This window comes from Barbus barbus (assembly GCF_936440315.1).
Source record: "Barbus barbus genome assembly, chromosome: 8".
In the NCBI taxonomy this organism is placed as follows: domain Eukaryota; kingdom Metazoa; phylum Chordata; class Actinopteri; order Cypriniformes; family Cyprinidae; genus Barbus; species Barbus barbus.
In genome coordinates this window covers 19,563,282-19,578,062 of record NC_136736.1, presented here as the reverse complement: position 1 = coordinate 19,578,062, position 14,781 = coordinate 19,563,282, and the positions used below count along the sequence as shown (strand labels likewise).

Sequence of the window (14,781 nt, the reverse complement as noted above, 5' to 3'; positions counted from 1 at the left end):
TTATCTTTTTAAGTTCAACTGTGACATCACAAATGTTGAGAAGACCTTTGACTTCTGTAATCTGTTTTAGTCAAACTGGCCCTAATAAAGAAGGAAAACAGTTCATTTTTAATGAAATGCAGGTACAATGTCAACAGTTCCCTTTTCTCGGGCAAAAGACTTAAAAAAAAAAACAGTCTGTGATCCTCTCCACCTCTGCTGCTAAAACTGATCAGAAACATTGATAAGGTGAGTGAGTCATGTTGACTAGAAAGATACAAAAACTATACCATTTGATAAAAGAGAAAAATGAAGCAGAAAGAGGCCAGAAGCAATGTTTAGGGGTCTTTACAAAAACGTTTATCAAGCAAATCCTATTACCAGTAACAGAAGAGTACAGGTATCACGGTCAGGAAAAAATAGAGTTCCTTGTTTATTTGTTTCATCAGCACTAAATAAATACATTTTGAAAAAAATAAACTTATTCACCTTCAAAACAGGATAGCACTAGGGGTTAATTGACTCTAAAATTATAGACTCACAACAAATAAATGAAAAAACAAAAAACAAAATCACAAATAAATTGCCTGCTCACAAAAAGGGCAACACTACATATTACAAATACTACAAACATACAAATTTAATGTTTTTATTATACAAGTATTTAGCTCAAATGTTTGTTTGTTTAAAGAAAGTGCTCAGTGGAAAGGATTACTTAATTAAACAGACCAAATTCAGAGTCATTTATGCCACAGCATTTATTTATTTTTTAGTTTTGGTGTGCAATCAGCCAATATGACTTGAATCAGATTGTCATCTGCAGAAGAGTCACATTTGCAAAATCATTTCACCAACTGGGTACTTCAATGAAGCTTTAGAGGAATAAGGTACAAAGTTGTCCCTTTAAAGAAAGTGACTTAGTGAAGCTGTTGTATCTCTAAAGGTACAATTGTTTTCCACCTACCCGATGTTTATATGAAAGTTAGTTTCCTTGCCTTTTGTTTGCTTTTCTAAACACATGGTTGCAGATTATGGACTATTAAAAGGTAAACATTTTTCTCATTATGTATATGTAAAAGTCACTGCCATCACTAGCTGTTAACATGCAGTATGGCCTTTTTTTCCTGATTTAGCGAAACTGCTGATTATGATCTCCCATCTACCCCACATTATTTCATCTATAACTATATCTACTTTAAAATACAAAAAAAATGATTTTTTTTCCACCAATTTTCCTCAGTATTCTTAATAGATCAACTAGTTTATAAGTTCCAGTACATTTGAAAAATAGAAAATGAAAATTGAAAAACAGTCTAACAACTGTTGTATGCAGAATTAACACATTCTGATGCTGTTTCTCTCTGTAATGGGCGGATGAATGCATCCATTCACTCATTCTTTATCTTCACCAGACACACATTGTTATGCAGCTCATAATTCCAGATGTACCAGATTTCACGTATGAAAGGTATTATCCATTCACATCCCTGTATATGGGACATTCTTGACTACATTTTCGACTACACAACAGACAGCTGACCCCCTGAATGTAGTCATGAATGTTAGTCAGAGTTAAAATGGCTCAACAACTATTTCTCATTAAAGTTTAAATTTGAGTTTTGATAGGAAATCTGATCTATTAAAACAGTAACCAGAATATAGCAAAAAACTTATTTGAAAGGCCACAGTCATATGACATATTTCACAGCGTTTACACATTTGGTCTAAATGTTGATATACAGTGCCCTCCAAAAGTATTGGAAAAGTAAGGCCAATTCCTTTATTTTTAGCTGTAGACTGAAAACATTTGGGTTTGACATCAAAAGATGAATATGAGATGAGAGATTAACATTTCAGCTTTTATTTACAGGTATTTTCATCTGGATCTGATACACAACTTAGAAGATAGCACCTTTTGTTTGAACCCACCCATTTTTCATGTTACCAGAAGTATTGGAACAGATAGAATTAACATAAATTAAAATGAAAAGACTTAATATTTAGTTGCAAATCCTTTGCTTTCAATAACTGCATCAAGCCTGTGACCCATTGACATCACCAAACGTTTGCATTCTTCTTTTGTGATGCTTTTCCAGGCTTTCACCGCAGCCTCTTTCAGTTTTGGGGGGTTACTCCCTTCAGTCTCTTCTTTAGCAGGTAAAATGCATACTCTACAGGGTTTAAGTGTGAAGATTGGCTTGGCCAGTCTAAAACCTTCCACTTCTTGCCCCTGATGAACTCCTTTGTTGTTTTGCCACTATGTTTTGGGTCATTATCTTGCTGCGTGATGAAGGATCTCCCAATCAGTTTGGTTGCATATTTCTGTAAATTGTCAGACAAAATATTTCTGTAGACTTCCGAGTTAATTTTGTTGCTGCCATCATGTGTCATCATAATGAAGATTAATGAGCCTGTCCCAGAAGAAGCGATGAAAGCCCAAGCCATTACATTACTTGTGTAATGTGTACTATAATGTACACCTGTGTACACTGTGTTTCAGATGAGCTTGTATGTTTGGGATCATGAGCAGATCCTTTCTTTCTCCAAACTTTAGCCTTTCCATCACTTTGGTCCATAAAATCAGTCCATAAAACCTTGTCCCAGAATTTTTGAGGCTCGTCTCCTATTCTTCTTGCTAATGAGTGGTTTGCATCTGGTATACACCAGCGTTGTCATAATACTTTGTAAATGTTGACACAAATCGAAAACTTTACAGGCCTGTTTGATATGTCGACCTTTGTCATGCCCTTCAAAGTTAAGTCATCAGACCCTCCTTCTAGTTTAATATTAACTCTATCTGCACACATATTTTCAACCATCTAAAGGGATTGTTTAGTTTCTCACACACTTATGACAACCACAATTTGAAGGTATGCTTATCAACCAAAATTAAAGTTTGTTTCAGATATGGGTTACTTTGTGGTTATAGATAGATAGATAGATAGATAGATAGATAGATAGATAGATAGATAGATAGATAGATAGATAGATAGATAGATAGATAGATAGACAGACTTATTTCTTGTGTCTTGGTTGGCTTGCTGGTCTGACTCTCAGTATTCCACATGTCCAACAGGTATGCAAATGCTGCCTTGCAAATTCAAGTCACTCTGCAAAATATTATGCTGTGTGAATCCTGTTTCATACCATCCGTCTTCACCTTAAGGGAGACAAAACTCCTTCATCTCTAGCTTCATATGTGTGTTTTTTGTAAAGAGAGAAATGAAGGAGGTGTGGCTACAGCTCTCCTGAGGCAGGTATAGCGGAAACAGAGGGGGAGGGTTTACCTGCATGGAGTTAGTGTACACAGCAATAGCAGCAACACTGCACCTGTTCCTCTTCCCAGACTCTCCCCTTCTCTGTCTCTCTCTTTCACCTTTACATCAGACAGCCAAACAAGAGGGAGCAGAAAGGGGTCAACATGGATCCCAACCAGGCCAGTGGGAATGACCGAGAGAATGAAAAGGGGGAGAGAAAAGAGAAGGATAAAGGCATTAAACGGAGAAACAGACTTTTTATAAGATACCTGGAAAGGAGGAAGACAGATACTATTGTGGATGATGACGCTTCCAAAGGTGACATCAGCATTGCAACCTTGGTGAGAAGGAGCCATTCTGACAAGACAGAGTATAGTGCTAAACTTAAAGGTAATTATTTTGTCACAAACTAAATTTAATGTGCTGTTTCAGCTAATTTGTATGAAGCAGTGCTCTCTTATAGTGGTTAAACATAAAATATGTTTGTAGTAAAGTCTTGCTAACCCTATAAACACAGTTGTTACGCTTACTACAACTCGTTTTTACATAGTGACCCATTTTTTTCTGTCATCCTGCAAAGCAGCAGGTTAGCACAGAGTTGGTTTTATACCAATTATACTCTTGTAAAGCCTCCCATCTCAAATTCCATTAGATCTTTGTATGCAGCGAAGTAAAAAGAGGGCATGTATGTGTGCTGATGCTTAGCACCTGTTGCGTTGTTACGTTACAGAGAAAGATCTATTCCCACTGGACTGATGTCACATATGCAAACTGAACCTTGGCCACAGTGCAGAACATGGCCGTGGAATAGTCGTAAACAAGCTCAGCCACAATGCCTATGTTGTTTACTTTATCAGGAAGTTTCTAGGCATCTACTAAGTTAGTTTATTCCAAATTGCACTCTTTTTGTTTCATTAGAGCCTTAAACTCAATGAAAAAGAAATAATGTGAGAAATATACAGTTGTTCATGCATTCATTTTCTTGTGAACATCATGTCACAGTCTGGTCGCGCTGATATGTCAGAGTCATCATAATCTTAACTTGAAAATGACATCACTTCAAAAAACTAGTTTAACCAGTGAACAGGGAATGAAATAGTTCAGGACAGCCAAGTCATGACATTGAGGACATCTTCCAGATATGTAGACAGTCTTGTCATAAAAGCTTCTTAGTTTGCAGACAATAGCCTTTATGTAAACAAAATGAGTTGTCATTCATTCAAATCATGTGAAGGAGAATTCTGAGACTTCACAACTATATCTCTGAAAAGCAAACAAACCATTTTACATATTGAATATCTGAAACGCTGACAGCAAGGAATATGTTAGCAGTTTTAGTTCCTTTTTCTATAGAATCATTAGCAATCAGACATTAAAATAATTTTTGTAACTTTTAAATTCTAGATATGTTAGTTATTCAAATGAAATACTCCTAGTTATTAATATATTTGCAAATGATTCCAGCACAGTGTTGTAATCCATTTTATATAATTTATATTTATATTTAAATTTCTTAGTATGTCTTTGACAGCCAGCTGTATGTCATATGGCACATTTCAAGTCAAATATGATGACATCATTGAGGAAATGGTGATCCCTGAACAGGAAGTGTTCAAAAAAAATACACCAAATGAAACAATAGATTCACTGAAAAAGAATATTGTGTTAGCAAGTTAGCATGACTTTGTTTGAAATATGATATTTTCATGCCTGTCCCAAAAGAAAAATAAATGTCTAAAGCAAACACTTGATCACATGAGACACAAGCTCTTAATGGGCACTTGCAGGGCAGGTTCCACTTGTGTGTGTATAAAAGATATGTTTGCATCCTGTATGTTTACTTTTGTGTTATTGAGTCAAACCAAGCAGAGAGAGTAGGATGACAGTCTTGCTTGAGGCTGTCAAATGATTGAAAATAATTAAAATAAAATAGGCAAATCATTATCGATGGAGGTAAATCCACACTCACACAGAGCTCGCAGAGCAGAGCTCGCATCTCCAAACTTGAGTTCAGTCAGGTCACGTTTTCCTGCAGAAATGTGATCTGTTCTGTGCAGCACAAGTTTCCATTAGTCGGCCTTCAGTGAAAAGTCTTGTGAAAGGCTTTGTATTTTCCTTTCTGCCAGTCTAAATTGCTCAGGCAGTTCAATTGCAGCTTCACTAGAGAATAATTTACTACTGATGAAGCATTTGCCATGAAGAAATCCACTGAATTAGCTTGAGTCTGGTGTCATGTGTCACTCTTTTCTGAATAATGAACACGTTATGGTGATTTGTAGGGCAGAGATTTGTTATATGATTCTGTGTGAATGGGATGAGTGAAATACAGCTCCTCCATTGTCAGAACCAAACTCTTTGTCTACGACTTGCTTCTCAAATTATGTCTGTGCATTGCACATTTTTTCACACAGAATAAGTCACCGTTTTGTTTCCTGGGTAATTAAAGTTACTGAATTTTAAACTTTAAGTGTAAAATGTAGGATTGGATCTTTTTAGAAGTGTTATTACCATGTAATGCAAGGGAAAATCCTCGCATACTAGCAATCGTATCATTATTTACATCTGAAATGATTGAAATTCGGTCTAATGATTAGTCTGTTTAAACACTAAATCTACTGTATCTTTGGGATGTGCAAGTACTAAAATATATAAGGCCTAGACAGCAATTACATCACAAAAAGTAATATGACACCTGGCCCCACCTTTGCCAGTAGCCTCTCTGTAAGAGGAAGTGTCATATTCAGCTGATCAGGAAACAAAAAAATCATCTCACTTCCCAAAGTACATACCTGCTTTGTTCAGCAGCAAGACATCTTTTTTTTTTACTTCGATTTGAATGCAATTTGAACATATTCTGTTCTACTAATGAAAATACTGTAATGTAATTGTTCCTTTGCGCACCTATATTAGTGGTCAGTACCACTCTAGGTCAGCTTTTCCAGTTAGTCCAAGTGCAATTCACATATTGTGTTTTATGTTGCATTTTCTGTAATATAGTTAATGTTTATTGCATATTTTTTGTGTTATATTGATGGTATTTTAATTCATCATGTGGCTTTCTGTTTAACAACCTGTATTATTAACCTTATATCATTATTAACATTATATCAATTGATTAAATATAGGGTTATAAGTTATATAAAATATACAAATATACAGGCAATATGGTAATTCATTTTTATTTTATTTTTCATTTTTTTACTATAAATTTAACAGGATTTAACTGTGTATGTAAATCTAAAGAGCATAATTTGTCTCTTGTTTTCTTTCTCACATCAGAGAAAATGTCCCCCCATGATCTCTCCTCACCCACGTCCCCAGCCATGGATCCAGAAGAAATCCGCCACAGGAGGATGATAAAAAGGTCAAAGGTCATTGAGGAGCTGGTTAGGACAGAGGGAGACTATCAGAAGGACTTGGAGCTCTGCATAAGCGAGGTTCTGCTTCCTTTAAGAGCAGCCCAGGCATGTTCACAGTCCCACAACCATATTTCCGTAGAGATGTATTCTTTCTCTCTCAAAAAAAGAAAAAAGAAAATCTATCAATATGTTATATCTATCAATTGCCACTTAAATAAAAACCGTATTTGATTTAAATGGGGTCTGATGTGTTATTTCATAGGTGGTGGATGTAGATCGACTGTTCACCAACATTGAGTCTGTGTGTGTTGTCTCTGCTGAACTGCTCCAAAGACTGAGAGATGCCATAGCTGACCCTGACCCTGAAACACAACTCATAGGTAATTTTGAAATAAAATTCTAACAGACATATTTGACTAACAATCATTTCATTAACAAACAAAAACGTTTTATAGTGATAATGACTAACGTTATTCAACATTTCTGTGAAGCAAAAGCCAACATTAAAAATGAGGATTATTTTATTCATGTTTATTATTAAGCTAAATATTAATAAAATTAATAAAATAATTTTAAGATCTAGTTTTTAAATAGGCTACAAAAGATTAAATTAAACTATTATCATAATTATTTATAATTTCATTCAACTTTATTTAATCGTTTAACATTTTTTAATTTCAATAAAAAAAAAAAAAAATCAAATTATACAACTATATGAAGATTTCCATATCAAATTATTTGAAAATATATTTACGATATTTTTAAACTTCATAGAGTTCTGGCAAAAATGCAGTCTGGTCTTTTTTAGGAGAAGTGTTTATCCAAACCAAAGCCGTCATGGAGGATGAATACAAAATTTACTGCTATCATCATGACGAGGCTAATGCTTTACTCAAGTCTTATGAAGCACAGGAAGACGTCCAGCAGCATTTTAGAAGATGCATATCCACACTCAAGTAATGATGTTATCTGCATTTATCTCAGATATACGTGTAATATTTAGGCCTTTGGCTTTTAAGTTCACATTAATGATTTATTGTCTCTTCTCTTACAGGAAAATATATGACCAAGAGTAAGTATGCATTTAAACATTGTCATAAATAATATTCATTCAGATATTTCATAATCATAAACATGAATGTTAGTTTATAGACCTATGTTAGTTCTCAACACAACCTAGAGTGGACTCAAGCAAGGCATTGCCTGATAAATACGTAATCAAACCTCCAATTTTGTTGTTGCTAACACCAGCTTTGCTACAGAAACATCATAAAAGTAATCTATACAGTTTATATAGAGTGAACAAAGTGGAGTGCACCATGTTCTGTTTTTAATGTTTTCTTCATTCAATGTTATTTTTAGAGGGAAGGCCAATTTGCTTGACATGGGCTCTCTACTCATTAAACCAGTGCAGCGTATCATGAAATACCCGCTGCTATTGGCTGAACTGTGGAATGCCACACCCACCAACCACCCCGACAACAGACCCTTACAGGAAGCTCTGACCACGGTTAAGATCATTAACATCAACATTAATGAGTTCAAGAGGAGGAAAGACATAGGTGAGACACTGTACACTATATCAAGTACACTTTAAAAATATATATTTTGTCAAATTAGCTTATTTACTAAATTAACAATTGACTAAATGTCTTTCTATTTGATTTGGGAGTTTTCAAGTATGCAAATAAAGGACACTTGTGTTGTTTCAGTGCTGAAGTATAAGAGGAGTGACGATGAGACCTCACTGATTGGTAAACTCAACAAGTTCAACATTCATTCTATCAGGAAGAAATCAGACCGGCTGACAAGCTATTTCAAGATCCTCACTGGTGTTGAGCCACAGGTAGTTTAATGAAACAAGGCTAAAATGGCCATGTTTTACCTTTCTAAAGGCAGTATGAGTGTACTGTTATGGCTTCTGTCTTCACAGGTGAGAGATGAAGAGTTTGACAAAGAGGAAAAACTTTTCCGTAGCCTTGAGAAAGCTGTGAGACAGCTAGTGAAAAACATCACCTGTTACTTGCTCTATACTCAGGTATGAAGATGCATTATTAAACGGGAAATACTTTTAAGCATGCAAAAATAAATACATTAAGTGTAGACAAATTCATTAAAATATCCAAAATATACTTAAGTGTTTGTGTAAAAACAAAATTAATTTAAAAAATTAGTGTAATTACATCCTTCATAAGTATATTTTTCACACTTATAGAAAAAATCTGTTGCATGACCGGTGTTCTCCATCTTCCTCCTGTGCTGACCTAACAGTGTTTTGGGTGTATTTTGGCCACAGTAGGTCTTTTATGGTGGATGTTTTTTGTACCCCAAATACTGTCCTCCTTGCATTTAATCAGCGGTTTCTAAAAACTTTTAATTTAATCACCTTGACATGAATGTACATGTGATTTCAAAATATATGTAATGAATTTAGGGACTCTTGATCTATGAGATAAAGTCTCATAAATGAATAATACATTCATTCTGCTTAATCAGCAAAATCATAAAATTGTCAAATGACCTCAAAATAAATCTCAAAATTATTGCACGGATCAATTTTTGCAATATTTCCAGTGCAGTGAGAAACTTAGGAAAGTACTGAGATTATTTTAGCTATGTTTATTTAGTGTTTTGGGGGGAAAGGCAGAGCCCCATTGATTGCATTTCTATTAATTGAAAGCATTTCAAAGCAAACGTTTAAATATTGTGTCCTCTGGGTATTGTTTAAGACAATTTAGCACCTGAAGTATATAATTCTATTTCTCTTTATATTGTAGGAGATGATATCCATTGCTGTTCAAAATGCACAGGACCTAGAAGCTATAATGAAGGATCCAGACAAAATAGACACAAATGGCTTTCAGCAAAAGAGGAATGGCAGTGACCCATACAAACACTTTGTAAGTGTTTTCCCTCACACAAACATGCACGTGCATAATTTAGCAAGTAAAATTAAAAGTCCTCCTCAGTTCTTTCTCATTTCTTTCTAAAAAAAAAAAAAAAAAACCCTTTAGTGTGAGCCATAACATCTCAAACAGTCAATGACAATTATTTTTAAAGTTAAAGCAATAGGAAGTACAGTAGGATAAAATAACAGCAAAATATATGACCAGAATGCTGAACTCTAAATTGAATATTTTATGAGACTCATTTAACTATTCCCGTAAGGCTTATTTCACATTTCATACACACACATCCCTGTGCTTTCTTTCTATCAAATCATTTAGTTTGTAATGTAGGCCTATAAATGTCTGCATCAGTGAATATCAGCTTTCCCACCCTTCATCCTGTTTATTAAAAATTTGTGTGGTTTGCGTTCCTCAGAAAGATCATATGGAGCATCTTGTTCTTGCTCCACTCTCGAGCCTGCTGGGAATGTTTGCATCACCACAGAAGCTGATACAGAAGCGCTACGATAAACTGTTGGACTACTGCAGCCAGTTGGATTCCCGATCCTCCAAAGAGGAACAGGGCCAGGCCAAAAAAGATTACCTGGCCCTCAATGCCCAGTTGCTTGAGGAGCTGCAATGCTTCAACCGAGCTGTCAGGACAATCCTCACCAATTGCTTGATTTGTGTAGTAAAATTAATTAGAAAGCTGATGGAAGCAGCTCAGCCGCCTATCTACCAGATACCGGTAAGTTAAAGAAGGTAGAAAATTATGCTAAAATACTGATGTAGTTTTAAAAAACAACAAAATCAAGATGAAAAGTGACAGAACCCTTTTTCACCCTAGAAAACTCAGGTTTAAGTATCTTACTCAAGGGCAAATTTTTTTTTTTTTTTAACTTATCAGGTTACTGCTGTGGTCCACACTTGGATTAAAACCTACAACGTTTTATGTTATCCGAAACCATTAACCTATTATATTCTAAGCATAAATCTTCAGGCATATAATATACTGTAGCTTCTCACAGAGAAGCATAGGCTACAAGATAAAACTCAGTTCCATACTTCCTGTAAAACAGCAATAATGCAGATAAATACCAAAAGTCAAAAGTGTAATATGGGTTTTTAATATTACAGTAGTTGTTCCATCCATAGCAGGGGTTCTCGACCTTTTTTGACTCCTTTGTACAAGCCAATATTTGAAGGCCCACATATCAAGCTGATATGTACCTCTTTGACTTCTGCTTTAATAAAAAGCAATCAACTCAAAATATTATGTAAGTTTAAAACAACAGAATATAATTTTTTTTATCCTGATATCATTTTAAGATCACTCTGATGGTACACTTATTTCTAATATGGCGAAGTTTGGTGAAAGGGTTTGAAAAAAGGGTGTATTGCTTTACAGCAGCAACAATTGCATGTGTACAGAAATCCACTGTAATTCACTGTACAACACTTAACTGCTCTCAATAATATACAAAACTACAGTCGCTTTAATTTTGTACGCCATTATTTAAAGTATTTTAGAATTGTAATTAAGATTATATTGATATGACTCATTTTAAATAATTTTAAGACTTATTAAATTCCATCATGGATGTTTAATATGACATTTTAACCATTGGTCATCTAGGTTCCCTTATCAAACTTTAGTGAAATCCAAAATTCAATCATGGAGGAGCTGGGCAACCTTGGATTCTTCAAAGATAATTCCCAAAAGCTGATGGAGCGCAAAGTGAGCTTTGAAAAACGAGACAAGAAAATGGTAGGATTACAAATGAAAAAAAATGGGTAAATCCATAGGGTCCCAATAAGGTCCCAGCTGACTTGAAAATTCTCTTCAGGTCCCAGAGATCCCCAGACAGACAGAGGAGCACAGAGCCTGGCTCCTGGAAGAGTTTGCAGTGGATCGGCTCTATCAGCTCAAGCGTAACTGCAATGCCTGCCAGGAAAATGACATCAGCCTGCTGGAGGGGGAGCTGGTGGGCCTGCTGGAAGACAAAGACCCTATGGGAAGCAGCAGCCGCTGGCTGGTACATACTGGGAGTAAGTCTGTTTATGTCAGTTCAAATGGCCTTACATTTGTTTTTTAGAAGAAAAATATATAATAATCTACAAAAGAGGGAAGTATTATGAAATATTGATAGTCATTACTAATGTTAAAATATAGAACCTTGTTGTAAAGTGTTAACAAAAAATAGTTTAGTTCTGCAGGCTGTAACCACTCGTTTACAAATAAATAACAGGACACACACTACCATTCAAACGTTTGAGGTCAGTAAGATTAGTTCTCTGTATAATCTCCAAGGCTGCATTTATTTGATTTAAAAAAAAAAAGATGCAGCAACATATTGTGAAATATTATTACAGTTTAAAATAACTGTTTCATATTTTAATATTTCATTTTTCTTTATTCCTGTAAGGGCAAAAGTGAATTTTCAGTAGTTATTACTCCAGTCTTCAGTGTCACACGATCCATCAGAAATCATAATAATATGCTGATTTGGTGCTCAAGAAACATTTCTTATTATCACAGTTGAAAATTCAGATTTTTTCAGGATTCTTTGAAAAAGAGAAAGTTCACAATAACAGCATTAATTTTAAATAAATATTTTGTAACAGAAGTCTCTGTAGTCACGTTTGATCAATTTAATGTATCCTTGCTGTATTAATTTATTTTTTACTGACCCCAAACCTTTGAACAGTAGCAAATGTTCTGTTATTTATTAGTAAAAGAGTGGTTGTAGCATGTAAAACTAAAATTTCTCGGTGAAACTTAAGTTTTACTGTATTCATTAGTCTTAATGTTCATTTCATACATTTTAACAGCGCAAGTTGTATAAACAGTAGTTTGTGTATCATGAATAAATATGAATGAATGATAAACAATAGCATATTTATAATTTATCTTTAACCTTGATTAATAAATGCTGTAACCAAATATAATTCAATTTGTTACTAATGTTAACAAATTAAACCTTACAAGTGTTTTGTTGTTGTTTTTACCCATGTTTATGCTATGAATTCAAATGTGAGTTTAAACCAAGAGACAGCGTTAATTAAAGCATTAATAAGGCTGGTGGAAATTTTGGATGAATACTATCTGTGGTAGCACTCCATAACTTTATGGAGAGAAAGTAATGAAGTCCCCTCAGCATATTCTTTCATCACATGTCTATAAACTAGCCTCTCATTAACTCCACAGAGACTGTTGCTTCACAACAGGACCAGTGTTCTGGTTATGTCAGGTGACTTATTGTCTGTATCAACTACTGTAGGTTGTTGAGGTCAGTAGGGGAATAAAACAACAGCGTTTGGAAGTAGAAAAAAAAAAAGAATTAAGCCACTAAAGCCCTTGAAATGATACTTTTTACATGAAATATTTAAAGATCACAATACGGAAAAAAGAGTGTTTTTTGTAATTTGGTCATGAAAGTGATATTTTAATTGTATTACTTAAGAGGAATGTGAAAAGTGGAATCCATAATCCTTCAGATAGCTCATTCAATTTGTTTGATGCCTGAAATTGATCTGTCTGAGATCACGTTATTTCTTATGGTCTCACAAAGCAATTTTTTATTTACTCCTATTAGGTTAACCAGGCTCCTGCTGCTGATAATGACATTTCTCTTTGTGTGTGTGTGTGTTTAGGTATGCAGGGCTACGTGTACTCCTCATTCCTGAAAGCCTACAACCCTCAACGGGAGGTGACTGAGAGACCAGATGACTTTGACAATCTGAGTCTGTTTATGTTGAACAGCAGGAGCAGTAGCATGCGGAGCTTCAGTCCATACAGCACTTCAGACAGTATGTCCCCTCAGTCTGGACCACAGGATGAGCCGGACACCTCTGAGGACCAACATGTAAGACACATAAAGAGTGTGTATGTGTAGTACATTAGGCTTAGAAAATTATACAAGCAGAAGTGCTGTTGTTTCAAAATTTTTGCAACCGGTCGAAACAGCATAACAGTGAGTTTTGGATGGCAGAATCATTGACAGGAACAGTGATGTTTAATTAGTGCTTATTCGATGATACATTTTCATTCAGTCACACTATGTGGATGAGCTACAACAGGAAATAGGTTTTTGGTTTCTGTTTCGGAACAATTATTTTGCGTGGATGTGATTCGGCAGGTAATAATGGCCGAAGCCCAGGTACAGAACAACACAGTTGTGAGTGTGACATTGCTTGTATACAACAGCTCAATTAAAAAAAGATAATATTCAGAAGCATACATATTAGGCACAATAATGCAGCTAATTTTTTTAGCTCCCCCAATAGAAATGGTTCCCAGGGAAGTCATACAGGATCGACCTTTGCATGTCTCAGTTTCATTCCTGAATGAATCCGTGTTTTTGAACTAATCAGTTAAGCAAATTAATGAATGACTCATAAGATACAAAAAGCCACTTACTTGTCACCTCCTACTGGTAAAATGATGACTTGCTGAACTGACAGCCTGTATGGAATGCCACAAACACACACAAGTGGAGTAAAACGAAGTCAAATGTCCTATTTCTGTTGTATTAAACTACGGATAGACAGCACCATCTACTGGTAATATGTCCTGGAAAGGATCTCAGGAGGACAAACAAAGACATTTCAAATGAGACAAAAAGATACTATTCTGTTATGTGGCAATACAGTGCATTTTGTAGTTTCAAACTCAAGTCAGTATTATTTGTAGAGCGTTTTTAACAATGCAAATTGTGTCAAACCAGCTTTACATCGGCAAATTATCGAAATTATCAAACAAATGATCTTTTCTTTAAAGTTAAATGTTCTTGCTTTGAGGCTGTATTGCTGTCAAGCTGAATTATTAAAGAGACTAATTTTACTTTTCTTTTTCACAGTTCTATGCAGTTTATGCATTCCAGGCACGCTGTGAACAAGAGCTCACACTTCAGGAGTACCAGCATGTTCGTATCCTTCAGTTTTCTGACCTCGTTGGTAACAAAGACTGGTGGCTCGCTGAATCTAATGGGCAAAAAGGCTACGTTCCAGCAAATTACCTTGGAAAGATGTCATATGCTTAATTAAAAAAAAAAATTAAGAAGAAAAATATGAATATAGCATTTAAATTAATTGCTTAATGAAGGCTACCCCCGCACAAATATTTTTGCACGTGATGCTACCAACAGTGTTTGCTTGAATTCTATACAAATTGTTATAGAGAGCTTGTTAATCAAAAAATGTATTTTAAGTAATTGTATATAGTAATAGTAATATATAAAAGATTATGTGATGAATAAAATATTTACGATCATGCAGATTACCATGTCTATTTGTTTG

At 34.9% G+C, this 14,781-nt stretch overlaps 1 protein-coding gene across 2 annotated transcripts; it reads left to right on the top strand.

The window, feature by feature from the left end:
• Positions 1-3,282: 3,282 nt before the first annotated feature.
• Positions 3,283-14,755, top strand: LOC306874265 (rho guanine nucleotide exchange factor 38-like). 2 transcript variants are annotated; one of them, XM_079424172.1, is made up of 14 exons: positions 3,283-3,626; positions 6,516-6,700; positions 6,858-6,975; positions 7,404-7,551; positions 7,650-7,667; positions 7,958-8,157; positions 8,308-8,441; positions 8,529-8,633; positions 9,373-9,495; positions 9,920-10,231; positions 11,120-11,221; positions 11,331-11,532; positions 13,138-13,349; positions 14,343-14,755. In XM_079424172.1, exons 1-14 carry the CDS (start codon positions 3,401-3,403, stop codon positions 14,523-14,525), a joined length of 2,268 nt encoding a protein of 755 aa, XP_079280298.1. In that variant the 5' UTR covers positions 3,283-3,400; the 3' UTR covers positions 14,526-14,755. The 2 variants fall into 2 exon arrangements, with proteins under 2 accessions (XP_079280298.1, XP_079280297.1); XM_079424171.1 differs by having other exon boundaries at positions 11,120-11,251.
• The last annotated feature ends 26 nt before the right edge of the window (positions 14,756-14,781 follow it).